This window comes from Nannobrachium achirus (assembly GCF_963921795.1).
Source record: "Nannobrachium achirus genome assembly, chromosome: 9".
NCBI lineage: Eukaryota > Metazoa > Chordata > Actinopteri > Myctophiformes > Myctophidae > Nannobrachium > Nannobrachium achirus.
Window position 1 is genome coordinate 50,965,555 of NC_137818.1, and position 26,343 is coordinate 50,991,897.

A 26,343-nucleotide genomic window follows, 5' to 3' on the forward strand; every position below is an offset into this window, starting at 1 on the left:
AGTAATTTCTTTGTATATTTAGGTTACGTGTCATATCTGCCATGTGCAATTTCAAAGCTTACAAGCCAAACAGAAATGCAATTGTCAGCGACAAAAACACAATTAAATCGTTAATCGCAATTATTTGAGAGACAATTAATCATCATGTAAAATGTCATAATCGTGACAGCCCTAGGGTTAGGGTTAGGGTTAGCCCTAACCCTAACCCAGTGTTTGGGAACCAGTGGTCTTATACGGTTATAAACTCACTCTCAGCTCTCCAAACCAGTGGCAACAAAGTTCCTCGTCACTAAGGACAGAGAGGGAGCTTCCCGTTTCTGTCCAAATAAACTTGTTGGCTTTGTAATGGAACACTTCATGCAGCCAACACAGCTCTGAAATAGAATAGCCACGTTGGATTGAAAGGACCTCTTTGTTGTTCCACTCCCTCCATCCACCCCCTTACTGCCACATCTGTGCTGCACATTTTGACTGTTTGGGTGTGAATGTGGCTGGGATGGGAGCTCCTGTACAAGGCAGGGTGACTGACTGGATGCAGTCATTCTCACCTCCCCTGCCAGTCCCTCACATCACCTGTCTGCTCCCCGCCTCCCCCTACAGGTTACTACAGGGACGACAGCCAGAAGTGACCTCCACTCCACCATGGGATCCTACAATGGATCATGAACCACTAGAATCCCAGCATCTGTATTCTGGGGGGAAGATTAGACAAAGAGCTTGAGATTTTGGTGTATATTTCGGTTTCCAACCCTTTTCATATCGAGGTCCATTAATTATTGTCTCCACCAGCCGAAGGCATGGGGGAGAGTATGTTTTCCCCTCCGTCCGTCCGTGTGTCCGTCCGTCCGTCCGTGTGTCCGTGCGTGCGTCCTCGCAGTTTGTGTGCAGCTAATCTCAGTCGCCGTTGGCCCGGTCGCTGCCAAAGTGAGCACACACATTCCCTGGATGCCAATCTAGAACCTCTGCCCTAAATTTTTCAAATGGGCTTTTTCTAGCGCCACCTAGTGGCCGATGTTCGCAAGACACATTTCTGTGCACTACTCTTACAGATTTTGTCCAAAAATCCCCTAAATTTTTCAAATGGGCTTTTTCTAGCGCCACCTAGTGGCCGATGTTCGCAAGACACATTTCTGTGCACTACTCTTACAGATTTTGTCCAAAAATCCTACAAATCGGTAGGCAGTATCTCGACAGTCATGTGATCGACACGGATCTGTCCGATTTTTCATATTCCATCCTGATTGGCTAAGATTTGCTTCCAAAGTTTGTAGGATTGAGCCGTTTGGAACAAAATGCCTCAAATCCCAAACGCAAAGTGCAATTATCATGAAATCGCGCACAAATGTTCCCACTAGGTCGAAGAAGAAATGCCACTTAACATTTTTGAAATCAGCCTCATGGTGGCGCTATAACAGGCCGATTTGTGGTTTTACCTATAACTCCACCGATCAGTTTCAAACTTTGTAAGCGCATTCCCTAGAGGCTAAGGATAAACCTTTGCCCTGCATTTTTCACATCAGCCTTTTATAGCGCCACCTTTGGGCCGACTTATGTAAAACACATTTTTGGATATTACTCCTTGAGATTTTATCCAAAGATCACGCAAATCGGTACACAGTATCTCTATAGTCATGTGATCAAGTCCGATCCGTCTGTATTTCATATTCCATCCTGATTGGCTAATATTGGCTTCCAAAGCTTGCAGGATTGCTCCGTTTTTGAACAAAATGCCTCAAATCATCAACGCAGCTTGCGATTACCGTGAAATTTGCCACACATATTCCCACTAGGTCAAGGAACAAATGCTACCTTTTTCACATTGGCCTGTTATAGCGCCACCAGCAGGTAGACTTTAGCAAAACTCATTTTTGGAACACAATGCTTCAAATCATGCATGCAGCATCAGATTGCCATGAAAGATCTAAGGTGAAGAACATATGCCACCCTTTTTACATTGGCCTATTATACAGTAGCACCACCAGGACGCACGGCCTGGTGGACACCTGTGCTCGGAAGAGCACTGCTTCTAGTTTATTCTGCATTTGAGCCACGGACCACAATATTTTGATGAGTTGACAACCAAAACGTAGAATATTTTGTTATCGTTGGATACATTTTGTACACAATTCCATGCTGTATTGATACCATAGGATAGATAACAGGCACACATTGATCAAAATAAACATTTCTTCTTCATTCTTTTTGTGTAGACTTCTTGTAAATTAAGTAATGCAGACGTTTAACAATAATTCAACTCTCGAGAGTGTAAAATGAAACCAAATGGACCTGTCAGTGGTTTTACACTCTTAAGAGTTAAATATCTCTAAGTGTCCATTTGGTTACCAACTCTCCATCATTTAGCTGTTGCAACTTGGAATAGAAGGTTTAAAGTGGTTAATTAAGCTCATTATTTTAACTTTAACTGATAATGTAGAAAATACAAATCTATGGGTTCATTTGGTTACACTTGTTTGTTCACTCTCACATACTTGTTCACTCTCACATACTTGTACACTCTCACTTACTTGTACACTCACTTGCTTGTACACTCTCACTTACTTGTACACTCACTTGCTTGTACACTCTCACTTACTTGTACACTCACTTGCTTGTACACTCTCACTTGTACACTTTCAAATGTCTAAAATAACTAAGGATTTTACTGTGCGTGCTTTAGGTTTGGGATAAACTAAGAAAACGGGCTGTGGACATTATCTCCTCAAATAAACACACTTTTAACGATTGAACCACACGAGCAATTCATGTAGGTAATGAAACACACATAACAGCTGCAACGTTCATGGTTTATATGTTAACGGCCTGGGTGTTATTTATGTCACTGAACACAACATGAGACTATCTTAAGTTGATGTTAACCACATACACTATTTTCTGTCAATTCCAAACCCTGTGGTAGAAAAAAAACACATTGGAAATGGGATGAGGAAACCATGGCTGACTGACCTCTGGGTTTTAGGACAAAAACTACTTGTAAGAGACTGAAAAATACAATTTCCTACTGTAGCTTGTTTTGGTTTTCCTTCCTTCCTTCTTATATGATTCACCCAGATGCGTCATTTCAGAAAAGAAAAAACTAACAAAACAACAACAAACTAACAAACAAGAGTGACGAAAAAAGGCATGGGCTAAAGCACCGTTCAGATCAAATCTTCATGTCACGACTTCACAAACAAACTTGAAAGTGCTAAAAGTGTGGTTTGTAACGTTCTATAAATGGACAGTTCTCACATCAAGGCACTCAGCAGGGACTGTTTAGCGTTTCCTTGGCAACGGCACTTGTCATCAAGCCACTTCCCCTTGATGCACAAGCCCACTGCAGCACCTGACAGGACAACAACCATTCCCCCTGTATCACTTTAGCTATAGCACAACAACCATTCCCCCTGTATCACCTGACAGCACAACAACCATTCCCCCTGTATCACTTTAGCTATAGCACAACAACCATTCCCCCTGTATCACCTGACAGCACAACAACCATTCCCCCTGTATCACCTGACAGCACAACAACCATTCCCCCTGTATCACCTGACAGCACAACAACCATTCCCCCTGTATCACTTTAGCTATAGCACAACAACCATTCCCCCTGTATCACTTTAGCTATAGCACAACAACCATTCCCCCTGTATCACTTTAGCTATAGCACAACAACCATTCCCCCTGTATCACTTTAGCTATAGCACAACAACCATTCCCCCTGTATCACTTTAGCTATAGCACAACAACCATTCCCCCTGTATCACTTTAGCTATAGCACAACAACCATTCCCCCTGTATCACCTGACAACACAACAACCATTCCCCCTGTATCACCTGACAGCACAACAACCATTCCCCCTGTATCACTTTAGCTATAGCACAACAACCATTCCCCCTGTATCACCTGACAGCACAACAACCATTCCCCCTGTATCACCTGACCTCACAACAACCATTCCCCCTGTATCACCTGACAGCACAACAACCATTCCCCCTGTATCACTTTAGCTATAGCACAACAACCAGTCCCCCTGTATCACTTTAGCTATAGCACAACAACCATTCCCCCTGTATCACCTGACAGCACAACAACCATTCCCCCTGTATCACCTGACAGCACAACAACCATTCCCCCTGTATCACCTGACAGCACAACAACCATTCCCCCTGTATCACTTTAGCTGTATATTGTATATTCTGCTCCATGTATTGCGTTTACTATGAGAACTGTCACAGTTTGTCTGTGTATCTCTGTGTGTCACGCCTGACACTGTGGTTCTATGGGTTTGTCTGTGGTTCTAAGGGTTTGTCTGTGGTTCTATGGGTTTGTCTGTGGTTCTGTGGGTTTGTCGCTCTGACATCATGCTCTGATGTCACTGTGATCACGCTCTGGCTTGATGTCCCTTTTATGCCCATATATGGAGATCGCTGATGTCATCACGAGTCACACTTGCAAATTAATTACGTCCTTGTCCGTTTTATGCCCATATATGGAGATCCCTGTCCCGATGTCATCAATATTAAGCGCATATCTGGGAATGCCCATATTTGCTAATGCCCATATATGGGCATGTTCTGACATCACATTGTTTACTATCATGCTGGGGTCTGGTGCAACAGGTCCGATATACATCACTGGCCAGATAGCCGAATTGGCGCGACTAGTATTTGCCAGACCCATGAAATGGGTAGGCCTACATAAGCAAATGTCGGTCTGTCCGGGTTTTCTATATAAAGGGTATATATGATGATGACATGATGATGACATGCCTACAAAAGGCATGATGTCATAAATGATGATGACAGACAGGGGGTCTGGCACAACCAGGTTGACCTGGTCTAGTATATTATAGACAGACATTCAGCCAACTAGCAATTCTAAGCACAATCACTCGAGTCCGCTCTATAGGATATAAACAGCCAGCCGTCCCTCTTGGATATGGGGGCGAAAACAATAACTCATGCATGAAACATCTAACGCTCTTTCCCCATGAGATATCAGTGTGTTTGTTCTTGTTTTGTTTTTGTCTGTACATGGTGGATTAAGTATGTTTTTATTCCATTTGTGAACGCAGTGCTCTGACTTTAGATAGATTAGTTGAATACCTCTAGTCTCAACGTGTCATTCACAGATAGGCGATTTGTTCCAAATGTAAACATAACACAGATGAGTCCTTTTTTTGTTTTGTTTTATTCAATCTTTTAAAAGCCTCCAGTGGACAGTTGCTGGATATGAGTACAAACATGTGGTACGAAAATATAATGCAATCTTGTTTATAGCTATGATCCAATATTACTTATCCATGTCAAAGACGAGATAATAAACTGAACGCATGTCTTTGTTCTCTCTAGGCATTTTTGCACAGAATCCGGCAAACTGCAGACGAGCAGCAGTGTCTCACACCAGAGCAGGTCAAGGTATGATGGCTTCATATGTTTCTCCTGGAAGTTGATTGAAAGGTTTTGGGCGAAGAGAACATAATAGTCAGAGGGTGGTGCATGCCAAAAGGAACAGATCTGCATGCTAACAAAATGCAACGATGCAGCAACGTTAGCTTGTAGATCTGTTCTTTTTGTCAAGCGACACCATCGCACTACAGATACATTTGGCCTAGAATTATTGAATGCTTTAACTATTGAAAAATAGCAGATATACAAGCTCACAGCGCGGCACCGAGTGCCGCGCTGCGAGCTTGTAGATTTGCTATTTTTTTTTTTAAGTCCTGAAAATGTTGCAAATCTTTGAATATATGTATTTTCAAAGCAAACGTTTGTAACTCAAATTTTGCTTCTGGGGGGTCCCTGGAACTAAATATTTTGAGATGTGGGTCCGTGGCCAAATAAATATCATTTTGGGGGTCCTTCACATGAAAAGGTTTGAGAACCACTGACATAGTAGTCTCTCAAGAACAGACTAACTGAGCTCCAGCTAATTGAAAATGACCTTTTCTTTGACGATGGCTGGCCAGATTGCTGACATAGAAACATAGGTTTTTCAAAAAATCTTAGAAGGATACAAAAGACACTTATAGAATCGGGTCAAAATTCTAATTTTCACGATTTTTCAAAAATAGCAGATCTACAAGCTCACAGCACGCTGTGAGCTTGTATATCTGCTATTTTTCAATAGTTAAAGCATAAAATAATAATACACAATAATGTGTACCCGTTCTGAATGGGTTAAAAGCTGCAATCCTGAACTTATGTTCGTGAATAATACATAATTTAACCAGTGTGTATGATAAAGCATGTTAATAGAATAGTACATCTGCAGTGGTTGGATGAGGTCTTCCTACTCTTTCATTAAGAAATGAAGACCTTAGGTGTCGGGTACGACACATACTGGTTGACAAGTAGTACTGCCTGAAGCTCAGTGGTGTGAAATACTGTAACCAAGTACATGTACTCAAGTATACTGTACTTAAGTACAATTTGGAGATATTTGTTCTTTACTGGAGTATGTCCAGTTTTCAGTACTTTTAATTCTACTCCACTACATCTCAGAGGCAAATATTTTAATGACTCCGCTACAATTATTTGAAAACTTTAGTTACTTGTTACTTTGTGCATTTTGATTATTATTGCAAAACATACATTAACAATTTTGCTGCCATTTTAAACATTGCTGTAGTAAGCAGCTGCCAAATTGTCCTTACCTTTTAACGTGGGCACGTGCACGCATAGTGCATGATCTGTGCGCGACTCATGTACCCCTGCTGTAGCCGCCGGTGTTACATAAGAAAACATTGGAAACGGCCAGTTGTGCGCTATGGTAACACGTGGACACGTTCGCGCACATAGCAGACGATATGTGCGCGGATCATATGCCAGGCGGGCACAAGAATCGAAAAGCTATCAAATAAAAAAAAAACGTGTGAAAAAAGACGATGAAATGAACGTGCTGCTCCTTCCTCTGTTTACAATGTAAACAGATGGGACGGAAGCTACGATTGGGCCTTGGACAGGATACGGAAACCTAGATCCGGTCAGAACCGGAAATACGGCAGGATACAGTTAGGGGGCGGGCCTAAGACTCCGAAACGGCCATATACAGCGATCATACTTTTAATTGTTTCATAATGATTAAAGCTAATTAAATTTCCGGGAACGACGGGCATCGCAGCGTGGTACAGCGGGAAATAACGGTTTCGACGGGGATCGCAGAGTATGAGTTAAACACTTCAGCCCTACTTCCATTTCGGCCATTTGAAATTTGCCTATCTACAAGCTCACAATGCGGCGTGGCGCATTGTGAGCTTGTAGATCTGCTATTGCTATAAAGATACAGAAATGGGACATTCTGTATAATGAGTACTTTTACTTTTGGTACTTTAAGTACATTTTGATGCCAATACTGTTGTACATTTACTGAATTCTGAATTTTGTGAATTCTGGACTTGTAACAGATAGTATTTCTATATTGCAGTATTGATACTTTTACTTAAAAATAAGTAATTTGGGTGCTTTTCCCACCACCTGCTGAAGCTCAAACACAAGTATGGTGCAATATCTGCCCTGGCCAAAGCGTGGACAGACTGGAGACGTTTTTAATAGTGCATTTTTTCTGCTCTTCCTCCCTGTTCCCTCGCTCCTCCTCCTCTCCATAATAATCTCCTCTTTCATTCTTCCCGGGCCAGATTCTGTTTTCCAACATCGAGGCCATCCTGGAGGTGCACAAAGAGGTGCTGTCAGCTGTGGAGAGCAGCCTCCAGCCAGAGCCACAGGCCCAGCATGCACTGGGCCACGTGTTCCTCCAGTTTGTGAGTCGCTCACACGCACACACACACACACACACACACACACACACACACACACACACACACACACACACACACACACACACACACACACACACACACACACGCACACAGAGAAACAACACTCACATAATCTCTCTATAGTTTTGACAACCATACATGATCCCATTATACACACAAAAGCATAATGGGCACACTTTTAAAACGACGCGCACACACACACACACACACACGCACGCACGCACGCACGCACGCACACACACACACACACACACACACACATACGCTCACACGCAAACTCACACACACACACAATTTGTCATGATTAACAGTAGCCACAGGTGTCGGGAAGCACGTAATTCTGCAGTGTAAACAGTCCCCGCTTTAAGCCCGGGTTTATACGCGCAAGCTCACAAGGCGCTGCCTGCATACGGGACGCGTTTGACCGAGCATAAATTAGGCTTAAGTCTCCCCTTTTGTACATGTGTGTCTCTCTCTCTCTCTCTCTCTCTCTCTCTCTCTCTCTCTCTCTCTCTCTCTCTCTCCCCTACACATGCAAACACACAGACATGCGCACACACATGCACAAACCCCCCCCCCCCCCCTCCCATTTGCATCCTGTCAGGCAGACAGAGAGCCTGCTTGTGGCTCCAGTCCAAGCATCCTCCTGTCCTCCAGCTCTCTCTGTTGCTTCCTCTCTGCAGCCCCCCCTCCCCCCCCCCCCCCTCCTCCTCTCCCCTCTGGTTGAACCCACTTGGCCCCGGGGGAACAACAAAGACGGGCCTGTGTGTCCACGGAGGAGGAAGGGATGGTGTGTCCTTCGGCAAGGGGACAATGGTTGCACTGGTGGAGCTCTGTCTGTCTGTCTGTCTCTCTCTCTCTGTCTGTCTGTCTCTCTCTCTCTCTCTGTCTATCTTTGTCTGTCTGTCTGTCTGTCTGTCTGTCTGTCTGTCTGTCTGTCTGTCTGTCTGTCTGTCTTTTGGTCAGTCTGATGTTCACAAGACACTGTTTGGAATCCGTTTTCGTGGGTCGTGAGTGAACATCCCTTTATTTTTTGTTTGAAACATTCTTTTATCAATTAGATTTTCTAAAGATTTTTCTGAAGATCTAAGAATTTCATGAATAAAAAATAATCAAAGAAACGGATCTCGCAAGCTTGCAGATCTGCTATTTTCACTCGTTTTTGGTCCCGGGCAAAATTTCTAATTTCTCTCCGTTTGGGGTCTGGAGCTAAAAAGTTAATGCAGTGGTTCCCAAACTTTAGACACAGACCTGCAGATGGCTCATGTGCAACAATGTGTTTGGGCCTCTACAGATGACGGGACAATACTATGGAAAAGTCACATGTTTTACTACTTTTCAGCGAGTTAATATTCTGTACAGTAGGTCTGTGAGGTCACCAAAACAGATCTTTGAAGTTGCTGGAAATACCACTCAGATGATGCATTCAAGCATGTCTATATCCCTCTGTGTTTCAGTTCTTATCTGCACAGGCTGTTTCCATGTCTGTAGCTTTAAATACACAATGAGCTGCTATTGCCCATGCCCCTCTCTGGAACGGGTTGCCTCGACATGGCTTGCCTATCCCCTGGTCATCTAAAACAAACCCACATGGCCTCTGCATGCTTCTTAACCACGCCTGGAGTGGGTGTGACTGTGGATACTAAGGAGAGCGGCGGGATTGTTTAACGAGTCCCTACTTAACGTAGGAGGAAGGGGAGGCGGATCCGAATGTTTCTCGTTGAATCGGCTTTGACACCTTTTTGCTCAAGCAATTGCTCCTGTCTGGTGGCCTCCAAAACCCTTGGCCTTTGCCCAAATTCTTCTGTCACCCAGGGTTAGAAGACTCCAGGGACATGCTGGGCCCCTGATTCAGCCCGGGAAAAAGAGTTGCAGAGGCCCTCATTGCGCACTATAGAGAGAGATCTCTCTCTATAGCGCTGCTGCTACTGAAAGATTTGCCATTTCAGATCATGACAAGTGACAAGCCAGTGGGCCAATTACTGTACATGAGTTATATTTCGTCGTTGTCGGGTGGAAACCTTCTATGTCCAAAACCGTTTGTTTTGTATTTATCATTTTAAAAATGATTTAAACTAAAAAACAGCAGATCTACATGCGAGGCGTTGTGTGCTTGTAGATCAGCTGTTTTCACTACTTTTGTGCAACAGCCTTATATGATGAAGCAGGGCTTTGCTTTGCGAAAAAATGTATACATCCGAGGTTTCTGCCCGACAGTGACGATTTACTTTGTTGGCCGCCCAGCCCCCAAAATGGAACGAAGGCCGACATTTTATTTTACATTTTTTCCTAATGGCCGGCCGGGAGTTGTCCCGCTTTTCCCAATGGCCAGCACGTCCCTGGAAGACTCTGTCAACCACGATTAGAAGACAAGTTGTTGCCACCCAGCGTTAGAAAACATTCTGTCACCCAGGGTTGGAAGAGTTCTGCCACCCATGGTTAGGAGAAACACTGATGCAGGTTTCCGAGAAACATTGATCCAGTTACACATGAACAGAGTGTTCTCGCAGATCCACTCTTAATTCACAGGTCACAGTGGTACAGCCTGGATGTTTGTCTAATGATTTGTGAGCTTAAAGCCAGGGGTCTTCAGCGTTTTCAGGCCAAGGACCCCTTAGTAGAGAGAGATGAAGCAGGGACCCCCACAACCTTTTCATAGATTCCGTATAGGCCTAGTTTCATCGTTTGACAGCACAATCATCAGTGTATTTTGGATTCATGTCAATTTGTGTTTTAAGATATTTAACCACTTGAACCGTCAATACTTAAACTTGACCTTTCAGTCTGTACTTAGTCATCTCTTTTTCCCCTCTACACCAAACCTCTTATAATAGCTGATCTACAAGCTCACAACACCTCGTAGTGCGAGGCGTTGTGAGCTTGTAGATCGGCTATTTTTGGCTAAAGTTCTCAGAATATGGATGCTAGGGTTCAAGTGGTTAATATAAAAAAGGAGAAAAAGGTTTCTATCACACAACGATTTGGAGGACCCCCTGTAGTAACTCTGAGGACCCCTTAGAGGTCCCGGACCCCCTGTTGAAGACCCCTGATATACAGTATATTTCAGAATCTATACTGTATAGTCATCCTGGTTCATGAGACTCGAGTCGCCCCCAATGGGTGTGGGATTATGCAGAGAACGCAAGATCTCACATTCCATTCTACCCTGGTCTCCAGAAGCTGGTCAATACCCCTGTGCACCAGATTACTGAATGGATCAATAGCTGGATTGTTGAAACACAAGTGGGCCAGTTCTATCATCTATCATAGAGAAGCAGTTCTCAACCTTTTTAGAGAGCTCTCTGGGTCTGCCGGACCACTAGCATTATTTCGAACAATCCTCAAGGTCCATCCCACCTCACAGCAATATGTGTATAGTAATTAGTATAATAAGATACAATAAAATAAAATACAAAATGTCTTATAGTTAGACAGTCTGTCTCTGCCACATTATTGATGGTAATGACATTTGTTTTCATTACTCTTGCTTGGCTGTACCTTCCACTAAAGCCTAATGAGTGTCATTGTGCTGGCCTTGGGCTCACTAACGTAGAAAATGTCCAAAACCGGCTATGACTTCCTTCTTATTTGTCGTCTAATCTCTGTTCTGTTCTGGTGACAGGATTGGGGAACTGAGAATTAATTATTTCTAGAATGAATAAAACGTTTCAATGTCAGTGTGTTTAAAGTGCTGAGTATACAGTTTGCTTGTGTCTGACTCTGCACACGTACAAGTTAGAGAGTGATAGAAAGTTATAGTAAAAACAAAGTTTGCTTTGTTGAATTAACACGATGTCATGAGACTCATGACTCAAGTCTCTGCAAGTTGATATTCAACTCTACTGAAATGAACATATTATAATCCAGTGGTTTCCTGGAAGGTCAACCGTGCATCAACGCATGAAGTTTGGTCCACTAAACAATTGTCATTGTAAACATTGAGTGGTTGTTGTCTCCACCAGGCTGAAGTTGCAGAGACTATAGTATGTTTTGCCCCCTGTCCGTCCGTCAGTATGTGTGTGTATGTGTGTGTGTGTGTGTGTGTCCATCCGTCTGTGAACAGCTAATCTCGGGCACCGTTGGCACAATCGAAATGGCCTGGATCCCAGAGTAGAACCGCTGCCCCAAAATGTTCAGACTTTTGCAAAACATTAAATATTACTCATACAGCTTTTCTACAAACATCTGGCAAATTGGCAGTGTTGAGACAATTGCAATTACATGTAATTGAATTATGTAATTTAATTAAATTTTGCTGTAATTTGAATTACATTCTTATTTGTGTACCGTGTAAAGTAATTTAATACATTTTTGGGTAATTTTTTGAAGTTGGGCCAATAACATCAACATGATTGTCTTGATATATTCGTTTTGATACGATTGCTGTGATCTTTCACCACAAAAACCCCCTTTGGAAAAGGAAGAAGTGGACTGTCCCGTTTTCTTCCATTCTGATTGCCTTGAGACAACTAAGGGCATGTCAGCACCTCTTAATTGGCCTCTGATTGGCCTTGCACTGCACTCCAATGCTACTACATTATATATATATATATACATATTGGTTTCAGTATACTGCGTATATAGTAGGGGTGTGCCAAAAAATTTATTCACCAATTAACCGTGATGTTGATGCCACGATTCAATTAATCGAATCGAGAAGTAAGTGAATCGTGAATCGTTTATTTATTAATTTTTATTTTATTTATTTTTTAGATTTTTTTAATATATATATTTTTAGGAGAAATACAGCCGATGGAATGCGGCTCTTAATTGACACTTGTTAAGCTTCTATTGAACTTCTCTGAGAGGTCATTGGTGACCTGACCTCTTGATACACGTTGCTCAGAAGTAGTTTACAGTGCGACACAGACACACACAGACACAGACACAGACACACACACACACACACACACTCAGGCCTGCACAAAAAAGGTTGTGTGAGAGAAGAAAGTGCTGTGGTCCTATGTATGACCACCACCTAAACATTTTACATTCAAATTATATAAAAAAGCAATGTAAACTGTGGGAAAGAATCGCAATAATCGCGATTCGAATCACAGAAAAATCTATAATCGTGACATAAATCGAATCGCCACCCGATGAATCAAAATCGAATCGAATCGGGAGGTAAGTGAATCGTCCCAGGCCTAGTATATAGTATAAATACTGGTGGTAGACTACACTGAGATTGACAAGACAAAATGTCTACCGTTTTTTTGTTTTTGATTTTATTAGTAGCCAATTATATGTCATACATAAAGCACATGGTCTGCCCAACGGCATAGATAGAACTAGTAACTAAGCTCCCTTTTGTTTAACCCTTAAGTTCTGTTCAGATTCACTACACCTTCGTTCTGTTCGGGTCATTTTGACCCGGTGGATATTTGGTTTAAAAAAAACAACACTAATATAAATTTTAACTTAACAAATCATCATGATACATTGACTTTGACTCAATACCAAACAATTCATATGATATATTTGGTAAATGTTTGCATTTCTGCTTTGCTATATCACATTAAACACTGAAAGAGCTAGGCGTTTTTACTGATTTAGCTGAAATCCATGTAAAAAAAACTACTTCATTTAATACTGGGCAATATTGCTCATGCTTATAGGAAGGGGGGGAGGGTTCGGAATGGGGCTTCGGAAGGGGGGTGTTAGAAGTGGGGGTGACTGTGTGTCTGTGTTTTGGCATAATACTGTGTATTTCTGTGCCTTGAGACAACTAAGGGCATGTCAGCACCTCTTAATTGGCCTCTGATTGGCCTTGCACTGCACTCCAATGCTACTACATTATATATATATATACATATTGGTTTCAGTATACTGCGTATATAGTAGGGGTGTGCCAAAAAATTGATTCACCAATTAACCGTGATGTTGATGCCACGATTCAATTAATCGAATCGAGAAGTAAGTGAATCGTGAATCGTTTATTTATTAATTTTTATTTTATTTATTTTTTAGATTTTTTTAATATATATATTTTTAGGAGAAATACAGCCGATGGAATGCGGCTCTTAATTGACACTTGTTAAGCTTCTATTGAACTTCTCTGAGAGGTCATTGGTGACCTGACCTCTTGATACACGTTGCTCAGAAGTAGTTTACAGTGCGACACAGACACACACAGACACAGACACACACACACACACACACACACTCAGGCCTGCACAAAAAAGGTTGTGTGAGAGAAGAAAGTGCTGTGGTCCTATGTATGACCACCACCTAAACATTTTACATTCAAATTATATAAAAAAGCAATGTAAACTGTGGGAAAGAATCGCAATAATCGCGATTCGAATCACAGAAAAATCTATAATCGTGACATAAATCGAATCGCCACCCGATGAATCAAAATCGAATCGAATCGGGAGGTAAGTGAATCGTCCCAGGCCTAGTATATAGTGTAAATACTGGTGGTAGACTACACTGAGATTGACAAGACAAAATGTCTACCGTTTTTTTGTTTTTGATTTTATTAGTAGCCAATTATATGTCATACATAAAGCACATGGTCTGCCCAACGGCATAGATAGAACTAGTAACTAAGCTCCCTTTTGTTTAAAAGGCATTTTTCTGCTGGCGTGTGACTTTTTTGTGGGACATTATATTTTGTTTCACACACAGCACATGTACTTCCTCAACAGAAAAATTTAAATAATTGAAAGTAATTTGATTACTTTTTCAATTTTACTGTAATTTTGCAAATTACAATTCTCCAGGGGTAATATTGTAATTGAATCAAATTACAGCCTGATTTAGAAAACATACATGTTGTTTACAATGTATCATTATGAGCGTAAAAAAACAACATGCATTATGTTGTGTCAGAGATACAGAGCGCTCAGTGTCCAACATCAGCTGAAACTCTGTGGAAACAGTCTGGCCTGGAGACATTTGCTCTGGTCTAAAATGCTCTCCATTTATAGACCATCTTTATGAGCAGTGTGAATGATTAATTTGAATTTCTTGGAGATGCATGGCTTTGAAACCCAAGCCATCAATTGGGCATGGACATCAACAGTCTTTTCTTCTTCTGTCCTCGGGGGAACTCTTTTGATCTCGCATGACGTTACCACACAAGTGAGCAGCAACTATAGATGGTTTACTATCATTACATGAGGCAGGGACGTCACAAGGGGGGGGGGAAAGTGGGACTGAGTTACTAGGGCCCTTAATTATTTTATACTTTAGCTATTGAAAAATAGCAGATCTCACAGAAGCTCACAGCGCGGCACTGAGCTTGTAGATCTGCTATTCTTGAAAAGTTGTGAAAATGTGTGCAAATCCTTTAATATATGTATTTTTTAAGCGAACATTTGTAACTCAAATTTTGCTTCTGGGGGGGTCCCTGGAACTAAATATTTTGAGATGGGGGTCCGTGGCCAAATACATATCATTTTGGGAGTCCTTCACATGAAAAGGTTTGAGCACCACTGACATAGAAACATAGGTTTTTCCAAAAACCTTAGAAGGATTTGAAATATTCAAAGACGAATTTTTTCAAAAATAGCAGATCTACAAGCTCGCTGAGTGCCGCGCTGTGAGCTTGTATATCTGCTATTTTTCAATAGTTAAAGCACAAAATAACGCGCAATAATGCGTTCCCAGTCTAAATTGGTTAAACCCCCTCCCCCTGTGAAGAACATTCATGGGGGGGGGGGGGCCCGCAGGGAATCCTTGTACCCAGGGCCCAGAATTTGGTGCGACACCCCTGCGTCCATATGACCATGTGTCTAATGACACTCTAATCATTTGCACCTGTTCGGTGTAAATTATTCAACTTGTAGGCATTCGATAGGATGACGTTATACTGTACGTATGGATTATTTGAATCTAGTTTTTTGCTGGATACGTCATGAAACAGTGTTTTCATTGTCATGTTGAATTAGATCCTCTTGATCATGAGCAAAAGCATTGAAATAAGCATTACGTTTCCCATACATCAAACTCCATTGTTTTTTTTTTTCACAGTACTGTACAGAGTAGAGTATTCAGGCGATATAGGACAGACACAGGGGACTAATTAAACCACCATTGGGAAAGCTTACAAAATGGCACCAAATGGCTGCATTCTGCAGCCCTGCATCTCTGTCTTGTCTAATAATGTAAAAGCTTGACTGCGTTTTGCTCAGTCACTGGTGCGCCCAGTAAAATATTAAAGACCTGCAGGTCGCTGACCGTGGGATAATTTCAGTGCATAGTGGTTCTGTGTTGACTTGTGTCTAGAAAGCAGAACACAGAAATGTGTTGATGCACGTAATGTACACATCCCTGGTGTTTTGTACAATTGGTTTGTGGGGTTGTATACATTATGAGGAAGTGGTACTACTGTGTGCATTTCTACAGTAGTGGGGTCAGTCACTCGGTAAGGCAGTGGTTCTCAACCTGTGGGTCGGGACCCCCAGGGGGGTCGCCAAATTATTTTGAGGGGTCCCCAGATGATTAACTTATGTGCAACATTGTTTTCTCACTCACAACAGTAAACAAACCAGCATACCGTATAAGTGTATAGAGGGTATCTGCACATTTCTGAAGTTAGAATTTAAGGACTTTTTAATACCTCTAAAATGACAAATTATACACTGGCCAAATTGTCAAATATTAGAGGCAGTAATTGTGAAAATAGCCGATCTACATGCTCACAACGCCTCGCGTTGCGAGGCGTTGTGAGCATGTAGATCTGCTATTTTCACAATAGAACCGTGGTACACAAAATGTAATGCCTCAACTCTTAGTGCTCGTCAGGGTAGGGGGTCCCCAGTTAAAATATGATTATTTTGGGGGTCGCGGTCTGAAAAGGTTGAGAACCACTCGGTAAGGGACATTGACTATTCTTGGCCCGCCTACAGCACAAGTTAGAATGTCTGTTCTAAAATTAGACAAAAGACACGGAGTCATCATTAATTAATCTCTCCACACCTCAAAAGCCTGGCTCCTCATTATTCTGCCAGCATGATAGCTTTGGTGCAGAGACTAACTTCTTCACACTATGCTTTCACAGAAATACATCATCTTTGCTAAATCCTGCATGTTTACGTTGCATTGTTATGTGATGTTCATTAGTAGGCAGTGTCCCGTCCAAATAAACAAAAAGTAAATATTGTATGGATTTGCAACATATTGCCACAGAAGCCTAAAGGGCCACTTCACCTCTGGGACAACCCGATCTTATTTTATTGTTGTGTGGGACACGACGATCAACACAATCCTGTTTTTTGAGATATTTTAGTATTTCAGCATGTGCTAGTGATGCGATATGATGCAAAACTCATCACTGATGATCAGTGTTGTAGTGCTAAATTTGGAAGTGTGGGCACTAACCGCGTGTGCACGCACATGCACGTGTGTCCGTGCGCGTGCACATAACGTTTTCGCTGGCTTAAAACGGGTCTGCGCGGCGGCAGAAATAGCCTTAGACCAGTGGTTCTTAACCAATAATTTGATGACCGGATCATCAGCCAAACTTCCCATGCAAAATAGCTCCACAACTGATATTTCCAATTAATTAATCCATTTTCAAATCTTATATTACCATCTGCTGTTAGTCATGCTCATTTCAGCACGGCTAGCGAGCCTATTTCAACCAATTGCTGAGTCAGAACGACCTGAAAATATAATATCAACTGACTTGACTTGAGAGAAGTGTGGGCACTCCGTACCCCCGCGTCCCCCCCCCCCCCCCCCCCCCCCACTACATCCCTGCTGATGCAAAATGCATCACTAGTCATGCTGAAATACTAAAATAACTAAAAAATGTATATAAACGTCTACATACAGTATTTGTAATCGGCACACCAGTAAGGTTTTATATTATTGTTTGTTAATGCTGTACACGTGCATCATTCAAACGTTAAAACACATTTGTACCAATGCGTGTAACATTTATGCATCCACGTGTAGGCTATTTTGAATCATGTCTCCTTTTAAAAGGTCTGAGGTAGCAGGGAGTTCCATATGTGCATCTCGCACTGGAGCAGCTGAGCCTGAACCCACAATGACATCATTATGCTCCCACTGAAAAACAACCATTGTGGGTCGACTTGTTTGTGATTGGGTTATGTCTGATATTGCCCTCTTATCCAGACGCCCTCAGAACATTCCACTCACGGAGAATGAAGGGAAGAAACCTGTGTTTATCTAAGGGACAAACGCACTCTTTGAGTTATTCTGGGTGTGAGTGGTTTATTTCCGAGCGGGCTCTGCGTTTAAAGTCGCCCCTTTCGGAAATGAAAGGGTCACAGTGAGAAGCACGTAAACTATTTAAAGAACACTTGATTTGACCATCTAGCCGCCATCTCATGAATAAAGTGGTAGGTTAGTATTTGTAAAGATGTAATTTGTTGAGTAGCAGGGTTCAATTGCAGCCGTGATTTAGAGCAGAAAGGATTCCCGCTGAGGCTTTAGTGTACTCGGTAGTCTCATATATAAAACACTATGTATAAAACTATGTAGTCCTGTGTATGCCTATGGGAGGCAATTATGTCTTTATAATGTATATCCCTATCAATGCTTATAGTGCAGGGCTGCTGTCTGAACCAGATATAAGGCTATAATAAAATGCACAAAAATGGCAAATTAAGACGTCAGCATTGGCAAATAAGTTGCAACTCTATTAATAATGCAGAAGGAAACAAACCATTTCAGCCTTAGGCCTTCCTCAGCATTTTCTATGAAATGCAAAAATGCGAAAATGATGGTGTTATGAAATCTTTTATGGATGAAATAAATCCGAGCTTATACCATTTTGTTGCAATTGCAAACCTCTGTCCATCAGATGAGTAAGATTGACGATGATGATACAACAAATGGATTGAAGCTTTAAAACGTCAAACATATACTGTATGTATTGTAGATACATTTTAAATGCTGAACGGTAGCATGTAAAGTGAACCTGCTCTCTGGTCTGTGTCCTATGCTGTCGTCTTCCCTTTCTCTCGTCTCGGTGAAGTACAAGTGCTGCCAGCCATTTAACCTCTCAGACCCTGTATGCTTTGTTGTGCATCAGATTGCATAAATACTGTAGCTGTGTTGCGACGCATTCTGAGCTTGTAGATATGCTATTGTTTTTGCCTAATGTTAGCAGAATTTTCATTCATTGCTGCCAAATGTTCACCTATTTTCACCTACCGTAATTGCTGGACTATAAGCCGCACCTGAATATAAGCCGCACCAGCTAAATTTAGGGAAAAAAAGAAATGTTTACATGTATAAGCCGCACCTGACTATAAGCCGCAGGTGTCTCCTGCTTCACCGCTAGAGCACACCTGGTGGCCGTTAGCTGTATAAATGTATATATAAATCCTTGTTAAAGTCCATTCTAAAACGAACTAACTGGCCGTTAGCTGTAAAAATCGTTATATAAGCCGCACCGTTGTATAAGCCGCAGGGTTCAAAACATGGGAAAAAAGCTGCGGCTTATAGTCCGGCAATTACGGGTATTCATCCATTTTTTCCGGAATATTCATCCATCTCTGCCGAATGATCACCTATTGATGATGTGCCCAGGACAGCAACCCATGTGTTTATTGGTTAAACATCTCATTGTGATGTTACATGATTTATGGCGTTCTAACGTGTGTTTGACCTGTCCTGTGTGTTCCAGAAGGGGAGGTTCTCAGTGTACGGGGAATACTGCAGTAACCATGAGAAGGCTCTGCGACTTCTAGTGGAGCTCAACAAGATCCCCCACATCAGGACCTTCCTCCTGGTGAGAACTTAACAGTACGCTTTCATCTCAAAGCTTTGTGTTTCCACCATTCCTCTAATGCAGCATTTCTCAAACTTTCAAATGTCAAGGTCTCCCCTTAACTCTGACAGTGTACAAATGGAACCAAATGGACCCGTAAGGGTCCATTTGGTTCCATTTGTACACTGTCAGTTACAGACTTGTATGGGTCAATTTAGACCCCCATAAAGGAACCCACAGAGTCACTGGAATCCACTTTGAGAACCACTGCTCTAATGCAGTCGTTCCCAAACCTTTCAAGTTGGAACCCCCACATTAATATGTAATTGTCTGCCGACCCCCATCTGAAAATATCTTGTGCCAGGGACCCCATAAAAGAGATGTTGTTGAATTTAGCAGATCTACAAGCTCACAACGTGACATGTTGTGAGCTTGTAGATTGGCTATTTTCAAATAGCCTATATATTTATGGGGTCAGAGTGGTTAAACTTATTTAGATGCTACATTAACATATTTTGCTGGTGTGGTGGAGAGAGTCGCAGCCCCAGCCTGAAGCCTCAAAAGTCTAGTATCTGCCCTTGTTCCATAGGGATATCCCTTTGGAGTAATGGTTAAGATATTGGACTTTCCAGGTGGGGAGGTTCGGATTACCTCCGTTACACTGGCGACCTCCTGGAATCCCTCAAGGACCACTGGGTGGTCCCCGGACCCCACTTTGAGAACCCCTGCTCTAATTAGCCTAATTTATACTCATTGTAGTGCATTGGTGTTGCTCACCGCCATAAAAAAAACCAACAGCAACGCTGCTATTTTGTTTTTTAACACTTCTTTATTTCCTGTCCTCTTTACTGCCTCCTTCCTCTGCCCCACATCCCTTTCCTTCACCCTTTCCCTTCCTCTTTTTCCGTCCTCTCCTGCATCCTTTCATCACGTCAACTCCGTTTCCAATGTTTACACTTTAATGAGGGCAGGAACTTGTCCGTGAGGTTGCTGGGGTTCAAGCGCAGGATGCGAGCGCCGTCAAGGTCGCCTCTCTCTCGCTCCCGCGGCGGTGCTGCCAACAGCTGTTTCCATGTTTTGACACCAGAGCCAGGGGTCCTGGACAATGAGCCAGGGGGTCCTGGACAATGAGCCAGGGGGGTCCTGGACAATGTACGCGGGGAAACGGGGCCTCTGAGCTCAGGTCTGATGTAATCTGAAGGCGTTATTATAGGCCAGCCAGCTGTCTTGAGGCTGACTTGTCGGCCGTTGCATGATGGGGTTCTTTTACTGCTTTGTTTTGACTCGCAGGACTAGGATTCTTTTTACGATTCCAATTTAAAATGTAGGCATTTATCCAGAGGGACTTACTAGTGCAAGATCAGGGTAAGCAGGTGAAGAGTCATTTAAGTACGGTGCAATGTAGTGCTTTGTAGAAACTAGTATGTTTAGCGTAATGTTAATATTGTACAGTCAACAGACCAACATACAGTAGGCCTATAAGTGTTGGCATCTGCACATTTCTAAAGTGACAAATTAAGGACTTAAGACCTTTTTTGTACCTCTTGTCAAACATTGGCCAAATTGTCAAATATTAGAGGCCACAATTGTGAAAATAGAAGATCTACAATACTGTACATGCTCGCACACAACGCCTCGCAATGCACGTAGATCTGCTATTTTCCCAATGGGACAAGATGTAGTCAAACTAATGTAATGCCAACTCCTACAATTCCAAGTGTTTGTCAGGGTGGGGGGGTCCCCAGTTGAAATATGAGTCTTTTAGGGGTCGTGGCCTGAAACGGTTATTTAGAAAAACACCATTTTGAATTTTTAACAATTGTAGTCAAGCTAAAAAACGAATCTAAATGATAAGTAACCAACATACTGTACAACTATGCCATTAAAAAAGGCACAATTAAGGTACAAATGCTTGGGGTTGTGGTGGAGACTAAAGAGGTGCCTCAGGAAGAGGCTGTTTTCCTGGCACAGTGTGACACAACAGCCCTGTGACAGGCCTGCCACCTCCTCCACAGAGGCCCCTAGCCGTGGTTTAGATGGGGCCTCCTCCACCACCACTGTGTTGCCAGAGTGATGTGTGGGAGTGGCTCGGGTCATGTTTCACTAGCGCAGCAAGTACAGTGCACACACATGGTTTTGCAGTTATCTTGAATAAGATTGTAATGTGAATTGTCTTTTTATTGTAGAGTTCTGTCTGAGTCCTGTGACTAGGGCTGTCACTATTATGACATTTTAGATGACGATTAATTGTCACTCAAATAACTGCGATTAACGGTTTAATTGTTTTTGTCATTGACAATTACATTTCTGTTTGGCTTTTAGGCTTTGAAGTTGCACATGGCAATTATGACACATTAAACTTAAATATACAAAGAAATTACTGACATATTTGACAACTTTATACTTGAAAAAGAACATTGGTAGTGGAAATAGCCGATCTACAAGCTCACAAAACGCGTCGCGAGCTTGTAGATCTGCAATTTCCACTATTTTGGACTTTTGAAAAAATATATATGAACATCTTTCAACATGGAAACAATTATGAAAAATAATCGCGGTTATTGCGACCGCATTTACTATCAAAAGCTCCACCGGCTGTCCGTGCGTCAGTCAGTCACACGTCACACTTTTGCCCTGCTCATATCTCCGCAACCGTTGCCCCGATCCATGCCAGATTTTGCGCACACACTCCTTGCCTGCCAAACTACAACCTCCAAGGACCCCCGGAGCTCCAGGGACCCCCAGGTGTAAAAAATGACCAAATGTGCAAAAATGACCAAATGACCACCCCAACGGGGCTGCTCACGGGGAATTCCCTTGGACCACCGACTCCTGGTGCTCCAGAATGGATGCAAAAGTGGTGGCGCCCCCAGTGGAGGACCCCCTGCCACTGCAGCGCACATAAAATGCCGTAACTTGGGCTAGGAGCGACTGGGAGAGCCGGGGCCGGTACCTATTCGTCCGCCTCGGCGGCGCGGAGACCCCACCCCTCATTTCTCACATGGCCCTCTTCTAGCGCCACCATGAGGCCGATTCTTGCAAAACACATTTTTGGACACTGCTCCTACAATTTTGCCCCTAAAATCACTCAAATCGGTACACAGTATGTCTACACTCATGTCATCAACATGGATCTGTCCCATATAGCGCCACCTTCAGGCCGATTTTTGAAAGCACATTTTTGGACACTGCTCCTCCAATTTTTCCCCTATTATCACGAAACTCGCTACACAGTATGTCTACACTCATGTCATCAACATGGATCCCTCCACATTTTTTGGGGACACTGCTCCCTACTCTTTGTGTATACATGTGACCTACGGTCGCTTATCTCCCGATTAGGGAGTCTTACTGGTGTAAAATAATTGCGATTAGACGGTTATGTAATAATTGTGACAGCCCTACCTGTGACAACTCATACTACCACATTAACTGACACGTGAATGAATGAATGAATGAATTGCTCAGTCTATTATATTGCAGAGGATTGTGTGACTCAGGCTTACAAAGCTGATTCAGCTAATTATTGATGTCACAACAGGATGGAGAGGATACCCAGGCTGATCTGGCCATCAAACCACAGATTATTTTCATTTTTCAATGTTTCAGTTCAATAGATCATTGTCCTCCTAATATGATGGTTCTTGAACCAGCAGTCATGTTATGAATTGTATGTGTTCTGTGTCACTGACAGAAGTGAAAAGAACTGAAACTGAAAGAAGTTTTCTAGTGTAGGAGAGAGGGCGGTGAAAGGTGAAGTGAAAGTTGGTTTAAAGTAGGTCAACTGGAATGAAGTCAAATTGTTTGGTTGTCATTTGCACAATAACGACAGTTACCGTCGGTTTTACAGAACATTGAAATGCGTCATCGCCAGTGTTGGATAATGTTGCTTGGGTGCCATAATGAAGTCAGGACGAAGTAAACTATCAGCATCAGGGTTAAACCCATTGTCTTAACGCAAGGGTCTTCAACAGGTGGTCCGGGACCCCTAGGGGGTCCTCAGAGTTACTTCAGGGGGTCCTCCAATTCTTTGTCTGATAGAAACCTTTTTTCTCCTTTTTTATATTAACCACTTGAACCATAGCATCCATATTCTGAGAACATTAGCCAAAAATAACAAATCTACAAGCTCACAACTGAGCTTGTAGATCGGCTATTTTCGGCAAGAGGTTTGGTGTAGAGGGGGAAAAGAGCAGACTAAGTACAGAGTGAAAGGTCAAGTTTATTAAGTATTGACGGTTCAAGTGGTTAAATATCTAAAAACACAAATTGACAGGAATACTGATAATTGTGCTGTCAAACGATGAAACTTTATGGATCTATGAAAGGTTGTGGGGGTCCCTGCTTCATCTCTCGCTCAACTAAGGGGTCCTTGGCCTGAAAACATTGAAGACCCCTGTCCTAACGTGACTATGTGTTGCAGTTCACTTCAATATGTGTGTGTTTCTTCTTCTCCTCAGCACTGCATGCTGTTGGGGGGGAAGAAGAGCACTGACATTCCCCTGGAGGGCTACCTGCTGTCTCCCATCCAGAGGATCTGCAAGTATCCTCTGCTGCTGAAGGTACTGAGATGCGACGCGTTGTGAGCTTGTAGATCTGCTATTTTCAAACATGATGAAACCTGCACTGTCATAACCCTGCAATCTGGACTGTTAACCCCATTTAGGCCTAGAATTATTGAATGCTTTAACCAGTGAAAAATAGCAGATATACAAGCTCACAGCGCGGCACCGAGTGCCGTGCTGCGAGCTTGTAGATCTGCTATTTTTGAAAAAGTCGTGAAAATGTCGTGAAAATCTTTGAATATATATGTATTTTCAAAGCGAAAGTTTGTAACTAAAATTTTGCTTCTGGGTGGTCCCTGGAACTAAATATTTTGAGATGGGGGTCCGTGGCCAACATGAAAAGGTTTGAGAACCACTGACATAGTAGTCTCTCAAGAACAGACTAACCGAGCTCCAGTTAAGCGAAAATGACCTTTTCTTTGACGATGGCTGGCCAGATTGCTGACATAGAAACATAGGGTTTTTCAAAAAATCTTAGAAGGATTCTAAAGACACTTATAGAATCGGGTCAAAATTCAAATTTGCACGATTTTTCAAAAATAGCAGATCTACAAGCTCGCAGCGCGGCACTATATCTGCTATTTTTCAATAGTTAAAGCATAAAATAATGATACATAAAATGTGTAGGCCTACCCGTTCTAAATGGGTTAATTTAACATGAAACCACTGCCATAACCCTGCAGTCTGGACTGTTCATTTATCATGAGACCACTGCCATAAGCCTGCAATCTGGACTTTTCAATTATCATGAAACCACTGCCATAAGCCTGCAATCTGGACTTTCAATTATCATGAAACCACTGCCATAAGCCTGCAATCTGGACTGTTCATTTTAACATGGTTTTAACATGGATTCTGCAAGGGTCCATTTTTACAAACTCAAAGTTAAAGGAGTTGTTCAGCCAAATACATTTCAGGCGGAGTCTCCGGCAGGAGACTTAAGGAGTCTCCCAGTCCTACTGGTGACATTAGCATCTTTCTGCCGCTCATCAAAATATCGCCTTAGGAACGCGACAAAAACTCAATTCAAGGCTTCATGAGGTGTGTAAAAGAGGGTATGCACATGCATAAGGTGAATGGCAAATCTAGTGGCAAATCGAGTGGCAAAGTGATTTTAACGTTGTTTAACTTGTTTAACGCAATCAGATAGGACTTTTCTGTTTGCATGTATGGGCTTTCAAGGCCAGAAAGTAGTTTTTTTGCCAGTTAGTAGGCGTTCCCGCATAACTTCCGGGTATGATGATGATTTCACGTGCATACCCTCTATTGATAGAAAAAACACCTCAAATTTTCAGGGATGTATTCTTGTCTTGAAAAGTGGATCATTCTGAATTTAGAATGTTACTTTTCCTCCATAAGAGTTCAGTCCTCTGGTGTCTTCCATCCTGACCATGTAGGAGCTCCTGAAGAGGACCCCCAAGAAGCATGCAGACTACCCTGCAGTGGAGGAGGCCCTGCAGGTGATGAAGGCCGTCTGCTCCAACATCAACGAGACCAAGAGGCAGATGGAGAAGCTGGAAGCTCTGGAGCAGCTGCAGTCCCACATCGAGGGCTGGGAGGTGAGCAGAGGCTGGGGATAGCCGTTAGCGTCAGGGGCTGCTAGCGTCATATACTCTAGCACAGTGTTTCTCAAACGTTCACTTTTCAGGGTCTCCCCTTAAATCTGACAGTGTACAAATGGAACCAGATGGACCTGTTAGGGTCCATTTGTACACTGTTAGAGTTACAGACTTGTATGGGTCAATTTATACTCCCCTAAAGGAACACAGAGTCCCTGAAATCCACTTTGAGAACCACTGATATATCAAATTAGCAATCAGGTTTTAGCTTCAGGTTTTAGCTTCAGAGTTTAGCGTCAGGGAATGGCATTAGATCAAGATTCAAGATTTCTTTATTTGTCCTTTCACCTATAATGACTACACCAAAATAGTGATTCCAAGTTGAAATTGCTTAGCCGGGATGCACAGGGAGACATAATTGGGGAATCAAATGGAATAGAAAGAGCAACGGTGTATTCATCTAGAAATGTGACAGAGATGCATGAGGAAATACCTGAGGAGATGAAGAGAGAGAGAAAGTGGAGATGGGCATTGTGGTAAACCATGGGTTAGGGCTGGGTGATTGGACTTCAAATCAATATCCCGATTATTTCAGACCCTTCTTGATTATGATTACAAGCTTGTAGCTTGTTAGATCGGCTATTTCTGTAAACCACCATTGTACAATGAAGTATGATACAGGTCTTAAGTGTTTAATCAGACTAATCGATGTACTGTATAGTCGATCATAAAGAATCAAAACA

The 26,343-nt window shown here is 42.4% G+C and overlaps 1 protein-coding gene across 1 annotated transcript in view; it reads left to right on the forward strand.

The window, feature by feature from the left end:
• prex1 (phosphatidylinositol-3,4,5-trisphosphate-dependent Rac exchange factor 1) overlaps positions 1-26,343 on the forward strand; it is a 132,358-nt gene that overhangs the window by 16,373 nt on the left and 89,642 nt on the right. Inside the window, exons 2-6 of the mRNA XM_080733365.1 lie at positions 5,356-5,421; positions 7,641-7,763; positions 19,393-19,497; positions 23,937-24,038; positions 25,439-25,600. Of these exons, the coding sequence (XP_080589491.1) occupies positions 5,356-5,421; positions 7,641-7,763; positions 19,393-19,497; positions 23,937-24,038; positions 25,439-25,600 (558 nt within the window). The remainder of the gene's footprint in view (positions 1-5,355; positions 5,422-7,640; positions 7,764-19,392; positions 19,498-23,936; positions 24,039-25,438; positions 25,601-26,343) is intronic.